Raw genomic sequence first — 19,754 nt, forward strand, 5'->3', positions numbered from 1 at the left:
GCTGAGCCTGAAAACCAAGAGATGCCTGACTCCCCCAAAGGCTGAGGGTAACCTCACCCACCCACAGATGGGTGAGGTTACCCTCAGGGACGGGCTGCAGCGGGGGCCCTACAGGGCTGTGGCATGGTCAGGGGCAGTTGCTCTCTGTCTCCGAAGCTCCATTTCACGGTTTCCCAGAAGTCTGGGTTGGGCCAGATTGATCTTTAAAGTCCTGCTGGTTCTGCCATCTGGATGTTTTGCCATCTGTGAATGAGGGATCGTGGAAAGGGCTTGGGGGTGGCCGGAGTAAGGCAGCATGAGGGCTCACTGCCAAGGGCGAGGGGATTGAGCCGCTGCCCCAACCTCCTGGTGAGGCCGCGGCTGGACAGTCGCCCTGGGGGGCTCTGCCACACACCGTGCAGATGGGACTGAGCCCAGGGGCCCTGTCTGTGAAGGCTCCTTGTCTCTTTAAGGAGAATAGACATAACCTCCACAGGAAGCAGCTTGCAGGACTTGAACTTGGAGCCAGGCCCCAGGTCCAGGGCATGTATCAGCATGGGCACAGTGGTCAGGGAGGCCTGGAAGAGCAAGGATGGGAGGAGGAGGGAGGGTGCCTGCTGGGCCAGAGGGGGCTGGGCAGGAGGACAGGATGAAGCACATGCCCCCACCCTGGGGAGCAGCCAGTCTGGGGAGGAAACCTCCCAGACGTAAGGGAGAAGGAGCCCACCCCACAGGGTATGGAGTGGACTCGGCATCGGAAGGGAGTGGCCAGAGGCTCTGGGGGCCGTCGAGTGCACGTTCACAGGGCACGAGCCAGTGGAGGGCGGCATGGTCAAGGGCACAGAGCGAGGGGAGGGCCACCAGAGCTCAGGCTACCCAGCACGGGACCCCCTGGAGGTGGGCGAGGGAGTACACTTGCGCCCAGTCTGAATGCGCCGTCCGCTGGCAGAGTGCCTGGGAGCCTGCAGTCCAGGGAGGGGAGGCCGGAAGGGAAGGGTGGCAGATGGTGTGGGATGGGGACCAAGGACCGAGCAGGCCAGCAGCTCACTGGGCAGCTTTGGTGGTTGGGGCAGTCTTTGTTCTACGCTGTGGGCCTCAAGCAGGTGGAGATGATGAAGGAAGGAAGAGACAGGAGAGAAATAAGAGTGGGTCAGAGGCTCCAGAGCGAGTCTGTGCCCCAGGGCTGGGTTATTTGGCAGCCTCGCTGGTCCCAGAGAGCCTGGACAGTTGGTTCTGGCCGTGAAAGCCACATAGCAGCCCACGGTGCCTTACAGCCTTCACTTTTAAGCTCATGCTTAGGTTTCCTCTGATCAGAACCTTGGTTCTTACGCAACTCTAACAAGTGCAGCTATTTCCTTCCCGTCCCCACCATGGTATGGACACCACCACTGAAATGACCACACGTCAGTTTAAAAGATTAAATTATACATGGTATATGCTAGGTACGATGGCAGGAAACAGACCCTGCATCTTGGAAAGATCTCCATTTTGAAGAGTTAGAATTAAACATTTTGATCATTGAAAAAGAAACATAAATCTTTAGCTATCTGGAAATTTCAAAAATTCAAAGCTCTCAACAGTGTTCATGGGGTCTGGTGGGGCTGAGATTTAGGTAGAGAGAAGAATGCACGCCATGGCGGCAGATGGCCTGGCTCCACACCTCCCCCTGCCAGCTGCATGTCCTTGGGCAGGTGACTTAACCTCTCTGACCCTCAGTTTCCTCATCTGTGAAGCGGCGATGACAATGGTATTTGAGTCACAGGGTTGCTGTAAGGATTAAGTGAATTAACATGCATGCAAAGTGCTCAGGACAGCCCGGCACACAGTTCACGGGCAGACGGGGCAGAGCTGTTATTGTAACAAAAGGAAGAACCTTCGTGTAATGAGGCTCCTGGGTTCCCTCCTGGGCCCCGTTTATTGCAGAGGCAGGAGAGGCAGGATAAATCTCTGTTTCCACCCTCAAGGCCAGGGCGGAGTGTGAGGTGCTGGCCGGGCAGTTGGGCATAGGGGCCAGATGGGCAGGAGGGGCTGCAGGCCAGGGAGAGGATGGGTGAATTGACTCCCCGACACAGGACATGGCTGCCCAGGGCGAGTCCCTCAGTCCTTCCAGAGCAGGGGCTGGGCACGAGAGAGGCCCCCCTAGATCTCCCTGTACCCCATCCCCCCCCCACACCTTATTTCCAGGTACACAGCGGATCCAGCTTTGGCATGTTCACCCCCTTCTCTCGTCGACTCTGCCCCGGAGCCCCCGAGTTGCCAGGCCTCTGTTACTGACCCATTTTGCAGAAAAGGCAGCTGAGGCTCAGAGAGGTTCAGTGACTTGCCCAGGGGCAGAGCCAAGAGTGGAGCTCAGACCCAGGGTTCAGCACCCCCCACTCTTCCCGGGCACCCTTGGATCTTGAATGAAACCCCCCCTCCTAACCTTGCCCCCCTCCCTGCTGCGCTGCCTAACTCGCTCACCTCTCCTCTGTCTCTCTCTCCCCCACCCCACCATCCCTCCTCCCCCGCCCACCCCTCCCCTCACCGCAGGGCCTGAGGGCTGTAACCTGTTCATCTACCATCTGCCCCAGGAGTTTGGGGACGCTGAGCTGATGCAGATGTTCCTCCCTTTCGGTAATGTCATCTCCTCGAAAGTGTTTGTGGATCGGGCGACTAACCAAAGTAAATGCTTTGGTGGGTAAAGATAACAAACCAATTAGCTTCACCCAGGACAGGGCGGTGCTCGCACCACGCTACAGGTGTCCACCTGCTTCTCACCTGCTCCTTCGCATCGGCCCGGGAGCTCCCCACGGCCCGCCTCCAGCCTCCATCTCTCACCCCCTTCTCTCTTCCGCTGCTCTTTTCGCTTCTTGGCTTTCCCTGTCCACCCCCACCTCGACTCCCACCTCCCACGACCCAGTCCAAGAAATGGCTTTCCTCTTCCAGCCGGATTCCAACCAACCGAAGAGGGGAAGGGCCCCTGTGGACAGGGGTGGGGGGCAGTGAGCATGGCCCAGTGACATCCATTCCCCGGCAGCCCCTCCCGGCTCATGGTCAGAGTGGCCCAGCCTGAGCCCCAGGTGGGAGCAGAGCATTATCCCTGGGGGGCAGCAGCCCAGCCAGGCCCTGCCACCTGCCCCTTCACCTCCTCTCTCCACCTCTCTGCCCTGCCCCACCTCCTTCTCTGTCTGCCCCGCTCTGTGCTCCCTCCTGCCACCCCCACCCACCCCTCTCAGGCCCCCAGAGCAGGGCATTGTTGAGAAGCCAGGAAGAGGAGACTGGTCCCCGCCCTCAGGAAGCCTGAGCTCTGAGCTTAGAGGAAAATTGGGTCTACTTACCAGCAGTGAAATCTGCGAGGCACCAAGCAATGAAGTGATAAGAAAGGCGGAAGGATGTAAAGACACGTAAAGGAAGGGCAGGATTCCAGGCAGGGAGACTAGGATGACAAGCATGGGGCTGGGATGGCAAGGGTACAAGGAGGGGCAGTGAGGAGGCGGGGGCTCTGGGGAGAACGGGGGGCTCAGGGGAGACCAGTCGCAAGGGAGGGTCTGTGCTGGGGAGGGTTTCGGCCACTCGGGGTGCTTCATTTGGGGTGGTGGGCAGTGGAAGGCAGTGGGAGGTCCCTGAGCAGAGTGTAACGGCATAAGAACACAGCTTTCGGGAAATCTGCCTGGTGACCGGTGCTAGATGGGAGAGGGAAGACTTGGGCGGATCCAGGAGTGTGGTTGTCAGATGAAATACAGGATGCACACTAAAATTTGAGTTTCAGATCAACAATAGGTACTTTTTGGTATAAGTATGTCCCAAACGTTGGGTGCAACATGGCTCATGCACTATTTGGGATATACTTATAACCAAAAAAACTATTCACGGTTGATCTGAAATTCAAATTAAACTGGGCATCCTATGTTTTTATTTGTGAAGTCTGGCAACCCTATCCAGGAAGCTTCAGACCTCCTCCTGGAATTTCACTTCACCCCACATCTCTCCCCCTGCACTCCTCCTTGTTCCCTCTCCCACCTCCTCGTCAGCCCCCATCAGCCCCTCCTTCTAGGGCCAGATCCATTCATGGGGCCCTGAGGACTGAGGAGTCCAGTCCCTAGAGAGCCACACGTGAAAGCAGAGCTGAGTCAGCCAGAAGCTCAGTATCTCCAGGCTGACTCCGGAGTCTGGGGCTGGGAGGGGAGCGTGGGAGCCTGTGCTGGCCAGGGAACCCGCGTCTCAGCTTATGGGTCTAGGGAAAAAAGGACAAGAGTATAGACGCATCAGGAGGCACATGTCTCGGACTTTCCACTTTGGAGAGCAACTTTGCAGAACCATGAAGGGCTTAAGGATTCACAGCATGTTCCCCAAAGTAGTAAGATCTTGGCACCATTGTTCCTTCCCCTCTGGCAGCTGTCGCAGGAAACTTGTGGTCTTTCAACAGCATAGAGTTGCCCCAGCAGCTTTGGGTACGGAAAAACAAAACAAAAGACAAAGACAATGTGGCACTCCTCCACGCCACTCGACTGGTACTTCTCCTTATAACTTACGATGACATCTGTAAAAAAACAAACCAGAAATCAGGTACATTTGCTGTTTGAGTAAGTCTCGAATGTCATATAAATGAGAAGAACCCTTCCTTCTAAGAGCCCAGGAAACTCTGGGCCAGGACCAAGGGTTTTTTTCCTGCTTTTTATAGAAATCATCCTCTGTATACCTCTACTCTGGCCTCTCCTCTCTTCTGGAACACACTAATAAGGCTAAACATCTACCGGCCTTGCAAAAGGACAGGCTCCGGCCATGCCAGCCCAGCCCAGCTGTTCCTCATTAAGCCACTTGGGTCCTCTCTCTCACCGGGCAGCTGGGCCCTTAATGTGGGCCCTGACTCCAGCACTCCCTCGTGGGCAAGTCACTTAACCCTCTGAGCCTCAGTGGCCTCATTTGTGAAATGCGGACGTTGACAGTCATCCCTCACGGGTGCTGTGAACGTTCCAGGAGCCAGTCTGTTCCAAGGGGGCCTTGGCCAGACCGGACCCTCAGGAAGAGCCGCAGTCCCTTTTGTTCTGAAAGGCGGTGCTGTTTTTGCTGTAAGAGTGGTCCTACGTTAAAGTGAACTCTTCGAAGGCTGCAGTCACTCTTTATAAGCATAAGCACACATGGAGATCTTCGCAAGGATATGTCTAGCACAAACTGTTCCTGCAGTGGAAGGAGGGCTGGGGGTGTACCGCCAGTCTGGGAGGCAGGAGCTTTCTAGGGGTAAGATAAGAACAGTGGGGGGAGAGGGAGGGAGGGTCTGGGAGAAGGAAGACAGTCCTGGGAACCGTGAACATGGGAGATGGTGCCCAGAGCCCTGCCACAGGGGTCTCCAGTCTTTGGAGGAGACGATCCCTGCCCTGACTGCTAGCCAGTTAACAACACTCAAGGAAAGAAAAGTTCCCTTGAGTCTGGAATCCTTAAGTCCCCTGGCTTTTGGAGACGTCTGAACTCTTCCAGGAAGGCTGGGCTTCCTCCCTCCTCCAGAACTTCTTCCGTGCTCTCTCTTCTGTGGCTGTCCCTCCCTTTATACCTCTGCCCTAGACAGTTCTGCCAGCCCTTATTATCCTCCTGTTTTGCTCATGTGTTGTTTTCTGACAAGAGAGCCACCAAGCCCAGGTGGATATCAGAGGAATGAGGGGTGCAGCATGTCACCCACAGTCAGGTTACCGTGTCCTGGTAGGGACAGAGGCTTTAGTTCAGTCACCTTCCTTAACCTGGGGAGGGCAATATGAACAGACACACAATTCACAGGTTTGCAGCTGCTCTGGTCCGAGAAGGCCTTGCCTTTGGTCATCAGACATACGAGTCCTGGAGGGGGCATGGGCCAGAAGCGGCTGAGAGCAGGTGGTGGAAGCATGACTGGAGGCTAATCTCCAACTATGGATCATCTTAAATCTCTACTATTTATTTAGGTATACAGATTACACAGACGTTGGTTTTGTTGCTCTGGGCCTGGCTCTGACCAACTCTGTCCACGGTCACATGCGAGCACTCACACGTCCACATGCATGAGCACAAATGAGACGCATGCACATGCCCACACTGCCACACTCCCACCCACCCCCATCTTTGATGGCAAAGCAGGAAGGAGATGAGAGAAAGAGAAAACAGATGGATGGAGACAGGTGTCCGGGGCAGAGGGAAAGAGGGGAAAAGGGCCACTGCGCAGAGCCACGGCAGAGGGAGAGCTAGGGAGGGGTGTGTCTCTTGGAGTGGAGAGGTCAGAGGCAAGCCCAAAGTACCAGAGACAATTAACCAAGAAAATGGCTTCTACTTCGCGAGGGGGCTGGCTGTGCATCTATCTCTTACACATCTAACGGCCATTTGGGGACGAGCACCCCAGCTGGCACTTTTGTGGGAAGGCCTGGGTATCTCACCAAGCTGAGTTTTGTATATTTTGCAGGATCTAAGTCCATTTCACAGGAGAAAGGCCTCTAAAGTCAAATAAATTCGAGGAGATACTAGATTAAACAAAGCTATAAATGTTTATTTACTGGAGAACTTGGGGCAGGCGGGGGATTTTTTATTTGTTAATGTGCCTTGAACTGGCCCAGAGGGGCCTGGCTATAAAGCTACACGACCACAGAGGCCCTTTCTTAAGGAACACCTTTTAGGGCTAGTTTGGGAATGCTGATATAAACAGCTGTCTCCATAAGGAGATGCATTCCAAGTTCCCAAAAGGTGACTTCTGAACTCACTTTGGGAACATGACCCGTCCCATCTGGGCGCAGCGTGTTTGGGAATGGGAGCTGCGCATGGATTTGTATCCAGTCTGGGATGTCGCGGGGAGTGGACGTGTGAGAAGCGCTTCTGCAGTCCCGGGTACACAGAAGGCTCTCGCCTAATTTTTACTAATGGTGTTAATTGTTACCATTGTAGTTGTTATGGGTCCCATGAGTGAGCGGTTCATGGGGGAGCATCAACCGGTGTGCGCTTAGTCCATGGAAAGAGCACCTGCTCCCAGGGCTTGGAAGTTTACACAAGGAGGAGAGAGGCGCCGACAGCCCCTGGCTGCAAGGCTGCTGCGGGTTAATGCGGATTTAGCCCAGTGCCCAGCAGGGCCCGGCGGGGGCAGCCTCGGCAGGACGGGGAGTGGCGGCGGGGCCCGGAGGACTCAGCCTCTGGCGCCCCCCCCACGGCCAGGCCGCGCTCGCGAGGGGGGCGGCCAGGAACGGCGGTGGAGAAGTTTTCTCCGTGGGGCCTCCCCTCCCTCCCCCTCGCACTCCTCTCTCTCCCCAGGCCGGCACCCCGTGCCCTCCCGCTGCCAGGTCCCCTCCTGTCAGGGAGGACAGTGTCCAATAAACTCCTCCACCCGCAGGTGTGTCCGCCCTCTCCCACCGAAGGAGAGGGCTGAGGTGCCGGGCCGGCCAGGGTGGGGGGCGGGCGCCTCTCCGAGCCCCCAGGCCGCGGGCGCCCCACCTGGGCAGTGGGCGCCCAGGCGAGCGGCGCCGCCCCCAGCCGAGGTGGGGACCTCGGAAACGCCCGCCCCGGGAGGGGTCCTCGCGCGCGGGGGGAGGTGGGCGCCGGGCGCCGAGGCCGGGCCGGGGGCGGGGCCCGAGGGGGAGGAGCCTCGAGCCCTCCCGCCCCGCCCCCGGCCCCCTTCTCCCCCACTACGCCTCCCCGCCGGGAGCGGCCCGGGCGGCCGGTGGAAACCCAGGCCCTCGTCCCTCGTGTCTCGCCAGGCTTCGTGAGCTTCGACAACCCGGCCAGCGCGCAGACCGCCATCCAGGCCATGAACGGCTTCCAGATAGGCATGAAGAGACTCAAGGTGCAGCTGAAACGGCCCAAAGACGCCAATCGCCCGTACTGAGCGCCGGCGGGAGCGTCCCCCGGGGGAGACCAGGACTCGCACAGGTAACCGGGGGCGGCCGGGGCGAGGGGACGGGGGTTTAGGAGGGGACACCGGACGGACCCGCCGCCTCCTCCAGCCTGCGTGGGCCGGATCCTCACTTGTGCCTTGGACCCGCTGCGCCCGGCTCAAGCTGCTCCTCGCCCAGTACCTGGGGGACAAGCGCAGAGCTGTGGTCATCCCGGCATAAATGGGCACGGCCATCCCCCTGCCGCAGGGCCAGGAGGGGCAGGAGTGAGGGAGCCTCTCTGAGGTCAGGCGAGCCCTGGGCCTGTGCCTCCAGGTCTACACTGGCAGTCCTGTTTGCCAGAAGACTCTGGGGTGAACGGATGGCAAGCTCAGACCGGGAGCATTTGGGGACAGAATAGGCTCCGCGGGCCTTCTCCCAGACTCTGTGGCTCTCCCCTCCCCAGTTCTGCCAGGAGGGCCGGCAGCCTTTGGACACTTGACCCCTTTACTACTCCCTTTCCCCATAGCTCAGTCAGGAGAGGAGGGACAGGACTTTTCAAGGGAACTTTACCAAAACTAAAACAAGGTGGAACCAAAGCTGTAGCCACAGGATCCCTCACTCTGCCTACCTAGCATGGGCCATAACAAGTGGGTAGTTGTCACCTCTTCTGCTCAGGCTGAGTCCTGCCTAGGCACTGGAAACACAGTCAGCCACTCCTCTTCTAGGGCTGTGAAAGGGATGGGGGGCGGAGGGTGAGTGGGGGGAGTTGTCCCAGGCCATCAAAAGTCCACCTTCAGCCTGGTTGTCCCAGTGCTGTCTGCTCCTTCAGTCCTCAGCTTACTCACAGACCAGAGATGGAGGCTCCCTTTAGGCCCTTCCTGCTTGGCTCCTTCCCCCCAGGAGGCAGGTACTGTGTTAGGTACTTGGGTCCCAGACTGAGTAGGTGGAGACAGGCAAGAGGCAATGCCATAAGGTCAAAGAATAAATGATCTAGCATGTCAGGATTGTTGGCTGCAGCTGAATCACCTAGTCAGGGTAGGCCTCGTTGAAGAAGTGACATTCCAACAAAGAGCTGAAGGGGAGGAGAGCCATGCCAGTGTCTGGGGGCAGGCACCCTCCCTCTGAGGGGACAGCGAGAAGGCTGAAAGGCAGGGCAGGGGTGGTGTGTTCAAGCAGGGCAGGGGGCTGGGGTAGCAGCCTTGCAGGCCATTGCACAGACTGTGGTCTGTCCTCTGAAATGGCAGATGGGGTGGGGGGCATTGGGGAATTCTGATTAGAAGAGTGATGTGATTACTTGCATTGCAGTGGGGCCACGCTAGCTGCTGTGTTGCTAACAGATTGTAGGGGCCGAGGCAGAGGTCTGCTGCACTGACCACTCAGTGCAGGGAGACAGCAGGCAGTGCGATGTGAAGGAGTTGATTTCTAGACATATTTTGAAGGCAGAGCCAAGGATGCTGCACATAATGAGTTAGAAGTGGGCATGAGTTAGAAAGTGAGAGGAACTGAGGATGACTCCCAGGCTTTTGGCCCAGGTGACAGGAAGATCAGGCATGTAGGAGTTAGACATTCAAGTGGAGGTTCAGAGTCTGGAGTCAGGGTGGTCTCTAGTGTCCCAGTCTCCACTCCTGTCCCATCTCCCCCCTCACTGGGGTACAGACTCCAGCTGAACACCCTTCCTCCATCCAGAAGTAGCAACACTTACCTGCTGATATCAGGGAGTGGGCGGGCATGAACCTCCTCTCTCTGCAAGTCTGGAAAAGCCAAACCAGCTTCTCTTGCCTCCTAACCACCCCCCGCCCTGCCCCACCCATTTCTGGCTTGTGTGCAGATGCAAACACACATGTTCATTCAGAGTTTGAGCACCTTCTTGTGCCAGACACTGGGCTCAGTGCTGGGATGCAAAGATGAATGAGTCACCATCCCTGCCCTCATGGAGCTTCTGGCTCTGTGTACATGTAGACACCAGGAGGCAGTCTGCAGAAGGGGACATTTCCGTAGGAGAAGAGGAACAGTTCAGTGAAAGTAGCTCTTTCTGTATATAGAACAGTTTCTTAAATAAGCGTAGCTCTGCCGTTAAGGTATGATCTGGGTCAAGGTGCTTCCTCCCTCTGGGCTTCCATTTCCTCATTAATGAAACCACGGTGTTGGAGTCAGAGGATTTGGGATGGGTATGGGTTATGCACCAGGGGCATGCCGCAAGATTCCTAGGAGCCCCTGTGGATGTGTTTTGACAATGGCTGCCTTTAAAGCAGCTCGTCTTAGCCTCCTTGGCCCAAGCAAGGGTAGCACCTCTAGGTCAGATAGACTCCCAGTTACAAGGGTGAGGAAGGCAGTTTATTGTTTGGGACATAAGGTCAGAGTGGCCCACAGGGCTAAAGCAGCTGGCAGTCAGAGATGGGGTGGGGGCTGGGGAGGAGTAGTTTAAAAAGCAGAGTGGGTTCTTCCACCAGAGCATGCAAAGGCAGGAAAGATGAGAACCACAGACCTCACGCAGTGCTTACCATGCACCAGGCACTGCTCTGAGAAGTAACAACTATGAGATCTACCTACATAGCTATGACTACCTATATGACAGGTAGTGTTATTACTCTCATTTTACAGATGGTACACAGAGAGATGAAGCAAATTGCCCATCAGCTAGTGAGTGGTAAAGCCAAGCTTTAAAGCCAGGACTCCTAGTTCCCTTCAAATGAGGAGAGTTAGAAGCCCCCACCACACTCTCAGCCCAACCCTGCCACCCCAGAGTGTCCTGACCATCAGAGGGAACATGTCATGATGCCGCATTTCTCTGAGGTCAGCCATCTGACCACCTCCTCCCTACTAAGCAGTCTTAAAAAGCTGTAATGTGACATAACTCCTGCAATAAAATTGACCTTTAGTCTTCATTTAGACAGCATTTTAAAAATGGCGCTTTCAGGCTTCCCAACCCAAGACTATTAGGAGCTCTAATAGAAGGGGGATGCTAAGAAGAGATAAGGAGTTTCTCAATGCAGGCTTGGGGACTGCAGTGAGAAGTGGCTGCTCTCAGACTGCCAGCAAGGGAAGAAAAGGCACAAAATGTCACAAGCCAGTGAAGGCTGTTTATAAGTGCTGAGGCCTAAGCTGGAGTCAGGGTGCTCAGAAGGGCAGGGCCAGCAGAACAGGAGCTGAGAGGACCAGCTGTGCCAGGAGCAAAGAGGGAGTGGGCAGGGGGATTTCAGGACCAGGTGGCCACCAGCGGTGGTGATGGTGGATGGTGCAGCAGGCATGGTGGTCCAAGGCCAAGCCCAAGGGAGTGGGGCAGGCCTGGGGAAGGAGAGTGGCCCAGGCAGGGCACACTTGGGGAGCATGGCTGGGCTTTGGTTCCATAAAGGGAGGCCCCAGGTGGGGTGGGCTGGGGTGGGTCAGTGTGGCTCTCCTTCCTTGCTGGTTTCCTGTTTTCCCTGCTGCCTCTGCCCCTTGGCTGCTTGGGCTCATTGTCTTGTGCTATATTGGGGGTTTCTCCAAATAATCTTTACCAGGAAACTAAGAGGAAAGAAACAAAGGCAAAAAGAGTGGGAAAAAACGTGGGCATGGCCAGGTCTGTAGCCAGCGGGCAGAACACCCCACCCTGGCCCTGCCCAGCTCAGAGTCCCTGTCCTGCCACTGAGCTTACTGGCACACACTGGGCCCCAGCAGCAGCCGGGTGCTCAGGCTCCTAGCACTGAGGGTCTGTGGTCGGAGAGCTCACCTGACAGCCTGTCCGACTCCACTGCAGGTCCTGCCTCTGCCAGGCCCTGGGCCTTGGCTCTCAGTGCACTTTTGCACAGTGTCTGGGCCGAGCTTCACAGGCACAGGTGATTCGGGGCCGACTTGTGGCTTCAGGCCTGGGCCCTCTCTGGCTGGAGCCCAGCTGATTTTAGGACCTGGCATCAGAATTGGTTCAGCCTGGCCATAACTTCCTCACCCAGGCCGGTGAGCTGAAGCTTCCCACACCTGATTGGTGCTTCCGCATGCTGGTCAGTGAACCCACTGCCACATATAAGGCTGTGCTCTGTGAGTCCCCCCAAGAGAGTGACGGGGAAGGGGTCACCCCTGCAGGCAGAAGTGCAGCTGCTCCCTAATGAAGAGAGTAGCCAGCTGTGTACATGCAGAACCCCAGGGGAGGCTCCTTGGGGACCAAATGAGTGTGAGGGTGGATTGTGTGTCGAGGGGCCGAGGGTGTGAGACAGATGGGGATGCGCACGAGAACTTCCCCAGCTTGAGCTCCGAGGGGAGGGGCCATGTGCTCCTCAGGTTTGCGTCCCGGTGCCCAGGACAGTGCCTGGCACTGACAGGCAGCGGGACTGAGGCCGGGAGAGGTCAGAGAACAAGCAGAGTGGGGAGGAGTGAACACCCATGAGGGGCTCAGGACCAGGTGGGGGTGGAGGGAGAGTCCCCAGGGTGTCCCTTAATTGCAGTCCTCAGTTTCAGTTGCTATAGCCAACACCTGATGGCAACACATTCCTTAGTTCCTTCGTCCTTTTCTCCCATGCCAAAGGGACCTGCCAATTGGGCATCCTGGGTGGGTCTGAGGGCTTTTGGGAGGAGCTAGAAGTGCAGGGGAGGGTGGCATTTCAGGACTCGGTGGGCAGTGATGGGCCCTGGTCTGAGTGAGGGAGATCCCATGTTGGAAGAACAAAGAACCCATTGGGTGGGCAGGCAGGCTGGGTGGTGGAGGAAGGGAGTCTGGGGCGTGCTTCTGTGAAGGCTGAGCAGAGGCCAGGCTTGGGCTCAGCTACTGCATGACTTGTCCAAGGTGACAGTTTAAGAACCCAGGCCTCCCTGCCACCCTCCCTGAAGGGAAAGCACAGGAAGAGTGGAAGTCCGCTGCATGTAGAAGCCTGGTGGAGGGGAAACCCGGCAAATCAGCCTGGCGCATAGGCTTTGGTGCAGCTTGAGTGCCCAGGGGAGCAGGGGATGGGGAACAAGCTCACGGTTGACCATGAGGAGGGAATGCAGCCCGGGACCCCAAATCCTAGGGTGGAGGCAAAGCAAATGGCGAGGGGTAGAGAAGACAACTCAAAGCTAAATAAGTTGATGATTTCCAATAGGGAAGGAAGCTCATTCTCAGCCACTCAGAAGGCCAGGGCCTGTGAGACAGGACAGTCTGGAAAGCTATTATGGAGGGTGTAGGGGTGACAGGCTGTGGGAGGAGGGGAGGGCGGCAGAGCAAGAGTGAGAGCAACAGGGCCCGGAGAGGCAGGGCCATCTGCCACCTCTGTGGCCCCCTGCAGGACACCCTCGGGCCTTCCATGTGGCCCTTGTAGGGGTCAGAGCTGCAGAACCTTTGAAGGGCTTCATGTGCCCAGGAACAGCTTCAGTTTGGCCACATGGGCCACGTTGGGAGCACAGCAAAGTGTGTAAGTGAAGGGTGTGAAAGCAATTGTGAGATGAAGTCAGTAGTGCCAAGGCGTGTTTATAGAATTCCAAAAACAACAGTGAAATTTACTCTAAATCTCGAAACAAAACGTGCTCCTTTTCCAAAGGTTCTGAGGAAAGTGGTTGGAGGCAGAACAGAAGGGGGAGGACCCTAAACATCCCACAGTGGGTGTCCTTGCAGCCTAGGTCAGTGACTAGCGCGGATCCGCAAGTCAGGAGGTCCAAGCTGCTGCCAGCGGGTGGACCCCACGGGCACAGCAGTCACCTTAGCCAGCTTCTGACCTACCCCGACAATCAGGGCCACCCTGCCAGGCTTCTCCTGCCGGTCCCCAGGCTGCAGCCACAGAAAGCTGGGGAGGTGAGGAGAGCTCCAAACCTGGGGGAGAGAGAAAGAATCAAGGGTGATTTTTACAAAAGCAGAGAGCTTGCTCCCTGAGATCGCTTGCCAGCCAAGGTGGTTTGAGGGGCTCTTTTATTTTTTTCTGGCCCCTTCGCCAAACCACCCACGCCCCTCTCCCCACCAACGCATGATGGATGCCCTTAGTGGCCCTGTGTGAGGTTCTGCTTCTGTTCACAGTGTATCATGTGTCTGCGTAAACAACCGTGCGTGTGTGTGTATGTGTGTGTGTATGTGTGTGTGTGTGTGTTGCTGTGCCCATGTCTGTCTGCCGGCTTCCTCCATCCTTTGAGTTCTTTTCAGTTCTCTTATGATTTGACTGCTGTTCTCTCATCAGAGCTTCTAGATTGATGCTGTGGTCTGGTGCTGTATAAGTATTTTTTCCTTTTCATTTTGTTTTAACTTCTTCCTTGCCCTTCTTCACCCTCAACCCGACTCTCCCTTCCCTCCACACTCCCCACCCTGCCCGCCCTACCCTGCCTCTTCCTCCCCCGCCCACACTCTCTTGTCCTCTCTCTCTTTCTCTCTCTCTCTCTCTACATATATAAATATATATATAAATCTTTTCTTCTTTTGTCATTCAATCAAATTCCAACAACCCAACCAGGGCCAGTCAAATCCACCACAGTCTCGCGCTGAGCTAGGAATAAAGTTCACGTAATCACATGAGAGTGGAGAAAAGTCCCCCATCCGTAAGTTCAAATCAACTCAAAGTTCACAGTGTGACATGATGGCGTCATGTAACAAGGCTAAGAATCGGTTGCATGACAGTTGCCGTCAAGTTTCGTGGAGGTGCTGTGATTGGAGCGTTTTCTTGGATGTCGTATCAGTCGATGATTGGCCAGTCATGATCACACGTGCATTTTCTTGACTTTTGTGCTGCCACAATCTTTTTTGCTGTGCTCATTTTCGTTTCGTTCTTGGTGCTTGCAGTGGTTTTACTTTCTGTTGTTTGGTTTTTCTTGTTCAGCGTTTTTTTATGCTTCTCTAGATGTCACATAGAGAAAAAAACAAAACAAAAGAACAAAAAAAAATAGTCAAAGATGAATTCCTGAATTATCAAACATGGGATCATTTAACTGTGCAAACCATTATTTTTTTTTCTTAAAAATAAGGAAAACATCTTAAAAATATCTATGCGTGGTTGATTTACTTGCACTTGAAAATATTGTGATTTTATTTTTTTCTAGAAATTTGGGGGCCTTTTTCAATTGACACTTTCTTAGGTCTGGTCTTTTTCCAGTTAGGCTATTTTAATCTCACTCCAAAGGGAAAAAAAAAAAAAAAAAAAAACCAAAAAAACAAAACCAAAATATCTGCAGTAACAGAATGATTTTAAGAAAAATTCTAAACCAAAAAACTAGAGAACAAAGCCAGAGGCCTCTGAGAGAGAGCCCGGTAACAATTGTAAGGTTTGTATCATAGCCACTTCTGCTAAATTCAATGTGGGGAGGGGAGGCCGGGGACTGGGGGTTTGGGAGGGTTTTTTTGGTTGGTTTGGAAGAAACAGTACTGACAAAAGCAAAATGCACCTTTTTGTTTACAACTGAAAAAGGGTCCTTGACAAGTGTTTTTTAATTTTATTATTATTTTATTTGGTGTTGTAATTGTTTAGACTGCTGTGTACGGTTTGCTGTTTGTTGAATCAACAGTGTGAAAAACCTGCCAGCATGGATTGATATACGCATGACGTTGTCCCCTCGACTGGGGGCTTTGCAGTTCTAACTTTCTCGATGTAACCAGTCACCCCCATGTATAAGTGGAAGCTGCTTGCTAGAATGGAGATGAGTCTCATTTGTTAATTCACAACAATTAAGCATTTGCCTTCTGATTCTAGTCAGATCATGATTTTTTTTAAAGCAAAACACCAAAAAGCCACCATTCAAAACAAAATCAAGAACTGTCTGAGTTAATTTATTTAAGTTGGATAATTAAATCTGTTCTGACCTTTTTTTAGGTTCTCCCATCCACTCCCTTGAAGTTCTGAATTTCCTCTAAATTCCCTGGCATGTATGAGACAAGTATTATGTGTGTGTATGTGTGTATATATGCATATACATACACACATATCCATGTATATCCACATATGTGCAGGTGAATATATTCTACACATATATCCAGATATACATATATATACATAGCCTCGCAAATAGTTACCGACCTGGGGAAAGAAGTGGTTGGCTGGAACCTGGGCAAGGATTCTACAAAATTCAAGCCATTGATCTCTCTTCCCTCTTTTCTTCAAGCGGGGAGGAGTGGGCGGGGCTGCTGGATTTTTGCTATCTTGTTTGCTAGGCTTCTGTATACATATTGTATCTGGGCTAGATCCCTCAGAGACAAGTTTAATTACGAATTCATATCCCACAGTCCCAAATTCTTCCCTTAGATCCAGCCATGCCCCAATCCCGAACTCTAAAGGAACCCAAATCAAGAGCCCTCTCCCAACAACTAAAGTTCAGCTACAACCATCACCACTAGACCTCCCAGTGGTTTCTTACTCTGAATAAAAGAGTATTTCTTTTTAATGTATCATGATCATGACTAATTCTCATACTGGTCTCTCTTCCTTCCCTCCCACCATCCCCTAGAGCACCCATCCTACTCCCCCCCCCGCCCCAGGCAGGTTCCTATTGGTGTTTGGATGCATTTTATGTTTTCCCTCTTGGCTTAATCAGCCCTGATTTTCTTCATTTTAGGGCAGGATGCTGAACGGGCTACATTAAAAAACAAACCTCTCTCTATATATATTTATAAATGAGAACTGTTGGATGACACCTTTGACATATCAGCCAATATCAATCAAGCTGAAGACTCCAGACACTGTCTGTGTGACTGTAACATTTCTTCAAGGAAAGTATAGCGTCTATGGAGTTCAGAGGGCACGTGTTTGGGGGAAAAATATAAATGACATAAAGAAGAAGATGATGAAGAAAAATGAGGAAAAAAAACACAAAAAAAGGCAACTTTAAAACAAAATAACATGAGACCAGACGGGGAGGCTGCAGGGCTGGGAACTGGGAGGAGACGCTGCTGCTTACCGATCCCGGGGCTTTTCCAGCCCACGGGCGCCTGAGGCAGGCTGGGGCAAGCGGTGCGGTTGGGGCCTGGTCCCCAGGGGGCGGCTGGGAGGCCGCCACTGAGCATCTCTATCTGTCATTCCTTTAGCTATTTAGGGACCAAAGGACCAAACTTTTTATTGCAGATGTGTAGCTCTATGTCAAAAAGGAGGAATGGAGGACAGCCTCCTTCCTGCCTCCTGGCTGTTCTTGAAACAGCTTAGAGCGATTCTATGAAAAAATGTAATAAAAAATTAAAAAAAACAAAAAAAAGCAAAAAAAAAAAGGAAAAATAATGCTTCAATGCTTTTAAAACAGCAAGATAATAGTTCTTTGATACTTTGAGAGGCGCTTTGATTACCCTCATTCAAGTCTATGACACTTTCCTATGGTTTTCTGTATTATATGTCTGGATGGAGCTGTTAAGACGAACAAATTGGTGGATATTTGGGGAAAGCAACAAAAGTATTAAAATTCATTAACTGTGAAGTGTGAGAAAACAAGGAGGGGAACAAAGGGACTTCTAAGGCAAGGTCATTGTTGTGAAAGTCTGTAAATGCTTCTAACTCTTCCCCCTCTTAAAATCATAATAGTTGTACAGAATTTTAAAAAGGAAAAGTTTAAAATACCTATATAATAGAAGAAAAATTAGAGGAAAGCAAAAAAATAAAAAATATAAAAAAAAAGGAAAAAAAAAAAACTATAGAAGTTAGCGTTACTGCTAAAATCCCAGATGTTGTAGGACTGTACTTTTGTAGAGTTTAGATTGAGCATCGATCCCTTCTCCCCGCGAGTGCTGTCGGACGCCGGTGTCCCCGAGGGCCAGGGCGGACTCGCCACAGACCTGGGCTCCCGACTGCCTGTCGCCGGTGGAGGCCGCACCGTAGGCCGGGAGGGCCGCCTCGCTCGCCGCCTTGCCCGCCGCCGCCGCCGCCGCCGCCCTCGCCTCCGCTTCGCTCCGGGAGCTGCGCGCTCGCCCGCTGCCCGCAAGCCCTCGACACCTTCTGCTTCACTCGCCTTCCATGCTTGCTCCAGAGACTTTCCGGGCAAGGGAGAACTGGGAACTTTCATCTTAAAACAACTAGACAACATACACACACACACAAAAAAAACCTTAACAAAGAGAGAGAAAAAAAATAAACAATCTTTGAAGAATTTCTGAAACTGTTTACAAGGAATTTTGAAAAACAGGGATGTTTAAATGATGCCGGCTCTGTTTTTCTGTAAATAAATTTGCATATTTTGTAGGACTTTTAATTGTAATGATAGAGAAAAAAACAAGGAAAACTATTTAATGAAAGCACGATATTTATCTTTGGTAAATGACTTTAGAGCAGTTAAAGACATTGCTTAAAAAAACTCAGAATCAGAAAAAAACACTGAATTATTTAAGAACACATATATTTTAAAGTATAACATATTTATTATAATTTATTTGCACCCTTGGGAAGACTTGCTTTGGCGTTCTGCCTGACACCTTCTCATTGATGTCCAGTTCATCTGGAGGCCAGGGGGGCTCTCAGACCTACCATTTTTTTTTTCCTTTAGAAGAACAAATTTCTGGTTCCTCTCAGGCCTCCTGCCTTTCCTTTCTTTCTGCCTATTTTGTTGTTGTTTCTTTTTTGCTTTCTCTTGACTCCTCCTTTTAGGATGTCCAGATGTTGTAAAAAAAAAAAAACAGCTGCAGTTCAGTACAACTGCTCTTTTCACACTCAACTCCCTAAAACTCCTTGTAACCTTCTGTAACTATTGGATGACGCTTTCTCCAGCTTAGCCCTAAATAAAGCACAGTTTAAAAAAAAAAAAGAAAATGACTTCTTCATTGGTCCATGCTTCTCAGATTCTGGCCAGCGGTGCCTCGTGGCCCCACGGCTTGCCCACTGGAAATAGCTTTGGTCCCTCTCTTTATGGCATCTGTCTGAGCCCCAGCGATGGGAGGTGATGGGAACAATAAAAGAAGGCTTGTTCCACCCTAAGAAAAGTCTCTCTGGACTGGTGTGTCTCTGAAAGTCCCCATTGCAAAGCTATTCTTCTGGGTCCCTGGGCACAAATGGCCACGGTGCCCAAACGTAATGGAAAGGAGGAAACTGAGGCCACCTGACCTAAAGGCAGACCAAATAATGTGATGCCTTGGGGAAGGAGGTGGTGGAGGGAAGGGACCGCAATGAAGGAAGAAGAATGAGCCTGCAGCTCCAGATTCACCACTGAGCATTTTGCTCTTGGTCCCACGCCTTCCACTGCTTTGGCAGTTGGCATGGGTGGAGGAAACAGGATTCTGGATCATGCCCAGAGTCAGGGTCCTGGTGGGGAGGGGGGTGCAGGAGGAGATGGGGCCCTGCCCTGGGGAGTTTCCTGGGGCACTGCCCATCCCACATGTAGCCATGAGATAGAGATGTCCAAACCCTGAATGCACTGGGGTTGGGGAAGAGGGTTCCAAAAGAGGAAGGACATGAACCAGGACTTGGTGAAGAGGAGGGGCAGCTCCAGATGAGGGAGAGCCCAGATGGGTGCACACCAGCCACCTGCCTTCATCAGGCCCTGTCCCGGGACAGACCTTCTTCTCAGTTCTCTCTCACCCCTCCCTCCCTGCCCCTTCCGTCAGCCCCAGCCTTCAGCCCTGCAGTCTGGCCTGGGCACGGGAAGATTCCCTCCAAGGCTCTCCACCTCTCTCCATGGTTGGGAACACCAGGGCTGCCAGGTGAGGGCCAGGGGAGCTGTGTGGCTTCAGAAGCCTGGGGGACAGAAGACGGGCCCTGGGAGACAAGGATTTTTGCCTGCCTATCCATCTGCCTTCCTGTGGTGGGAAAGGCTTCAGTCCCCATCATCTTCTCTGAAGGGGGGTGGCAGCAGAGCTGACAGCTCCAACCCACAGAGCAATACTTGGACCCCGTGTTTCATCCTCTCCCCATCTCTCTTCCCCATGCCAGGGGCCATTTCCACGTTTCTCACAATAGCCTGAGAAGGGTTAGCCTGGAGAGAAAGGCCTTGCTGTATCATCAGATGAAGGCAGGTCTCCAAGCCTTGACCTGAACGTGGAGATGCTTTCTAGAAAGAGGCACCTCAGTTTCCCCTACACAACCTGCTTTCCCTGCCCGCGTGACAGCCTGCTCTGCCCATCCTGGGGAGCTGGACATCTTAGAAGAATTA

At 53.0% G+C, this 19,754-nt stretch overlaps 1 protein-coding gene across 2 annotated transcripts in view; it reads left to right on the plus strand.

Moving 5' to 3' along the window:
• The window catches only part of CELF4 (CUGBP, Elav-like family member 4), a 74,290-nt gene extending 56,021 nt beyond the window's left edge, over positions 1-18,269 (plus strand). Inside the window, exons 10-11 of one of the 2 annotated variants that reach the window (XM_012663844.1) lie at positions 7,659-7,830; positions 16,248-18,269. In XM_012663844.1, the coding sequence (XP_012519298.1) occupies positions 7,659-7,786 (128 nt within the window). In that variant the 3' untranslated portion in view covers positions 7,787-7,830; positions 16,248-18,269. The remainder of the gene's footprint in view (positions 1-7,658; positions 7,831-16,247) is intronic. The other variant, XM_012663845.1, reaches the window with a different exon arrangement.
• Positions 18,270-19,754: the final 1,485 nt, after the last annotated feature.

This window comes from Propithecus coquereli, unplaced genomic scaffold, assembly GCF_000956105.1.
Source record: "Propithecus coquereli isolate 6110/MARCELLA unplaced genomic scaffold, Pcoq_1.0 Scaffold833, whole genome shotgun sequence".
Classification (NCBI taxonomy): Eukaryota; Metazoa; Chordata; class Mammalia; order Primates; family Indriidae; genus Propithecus; species Propithecus coquereli.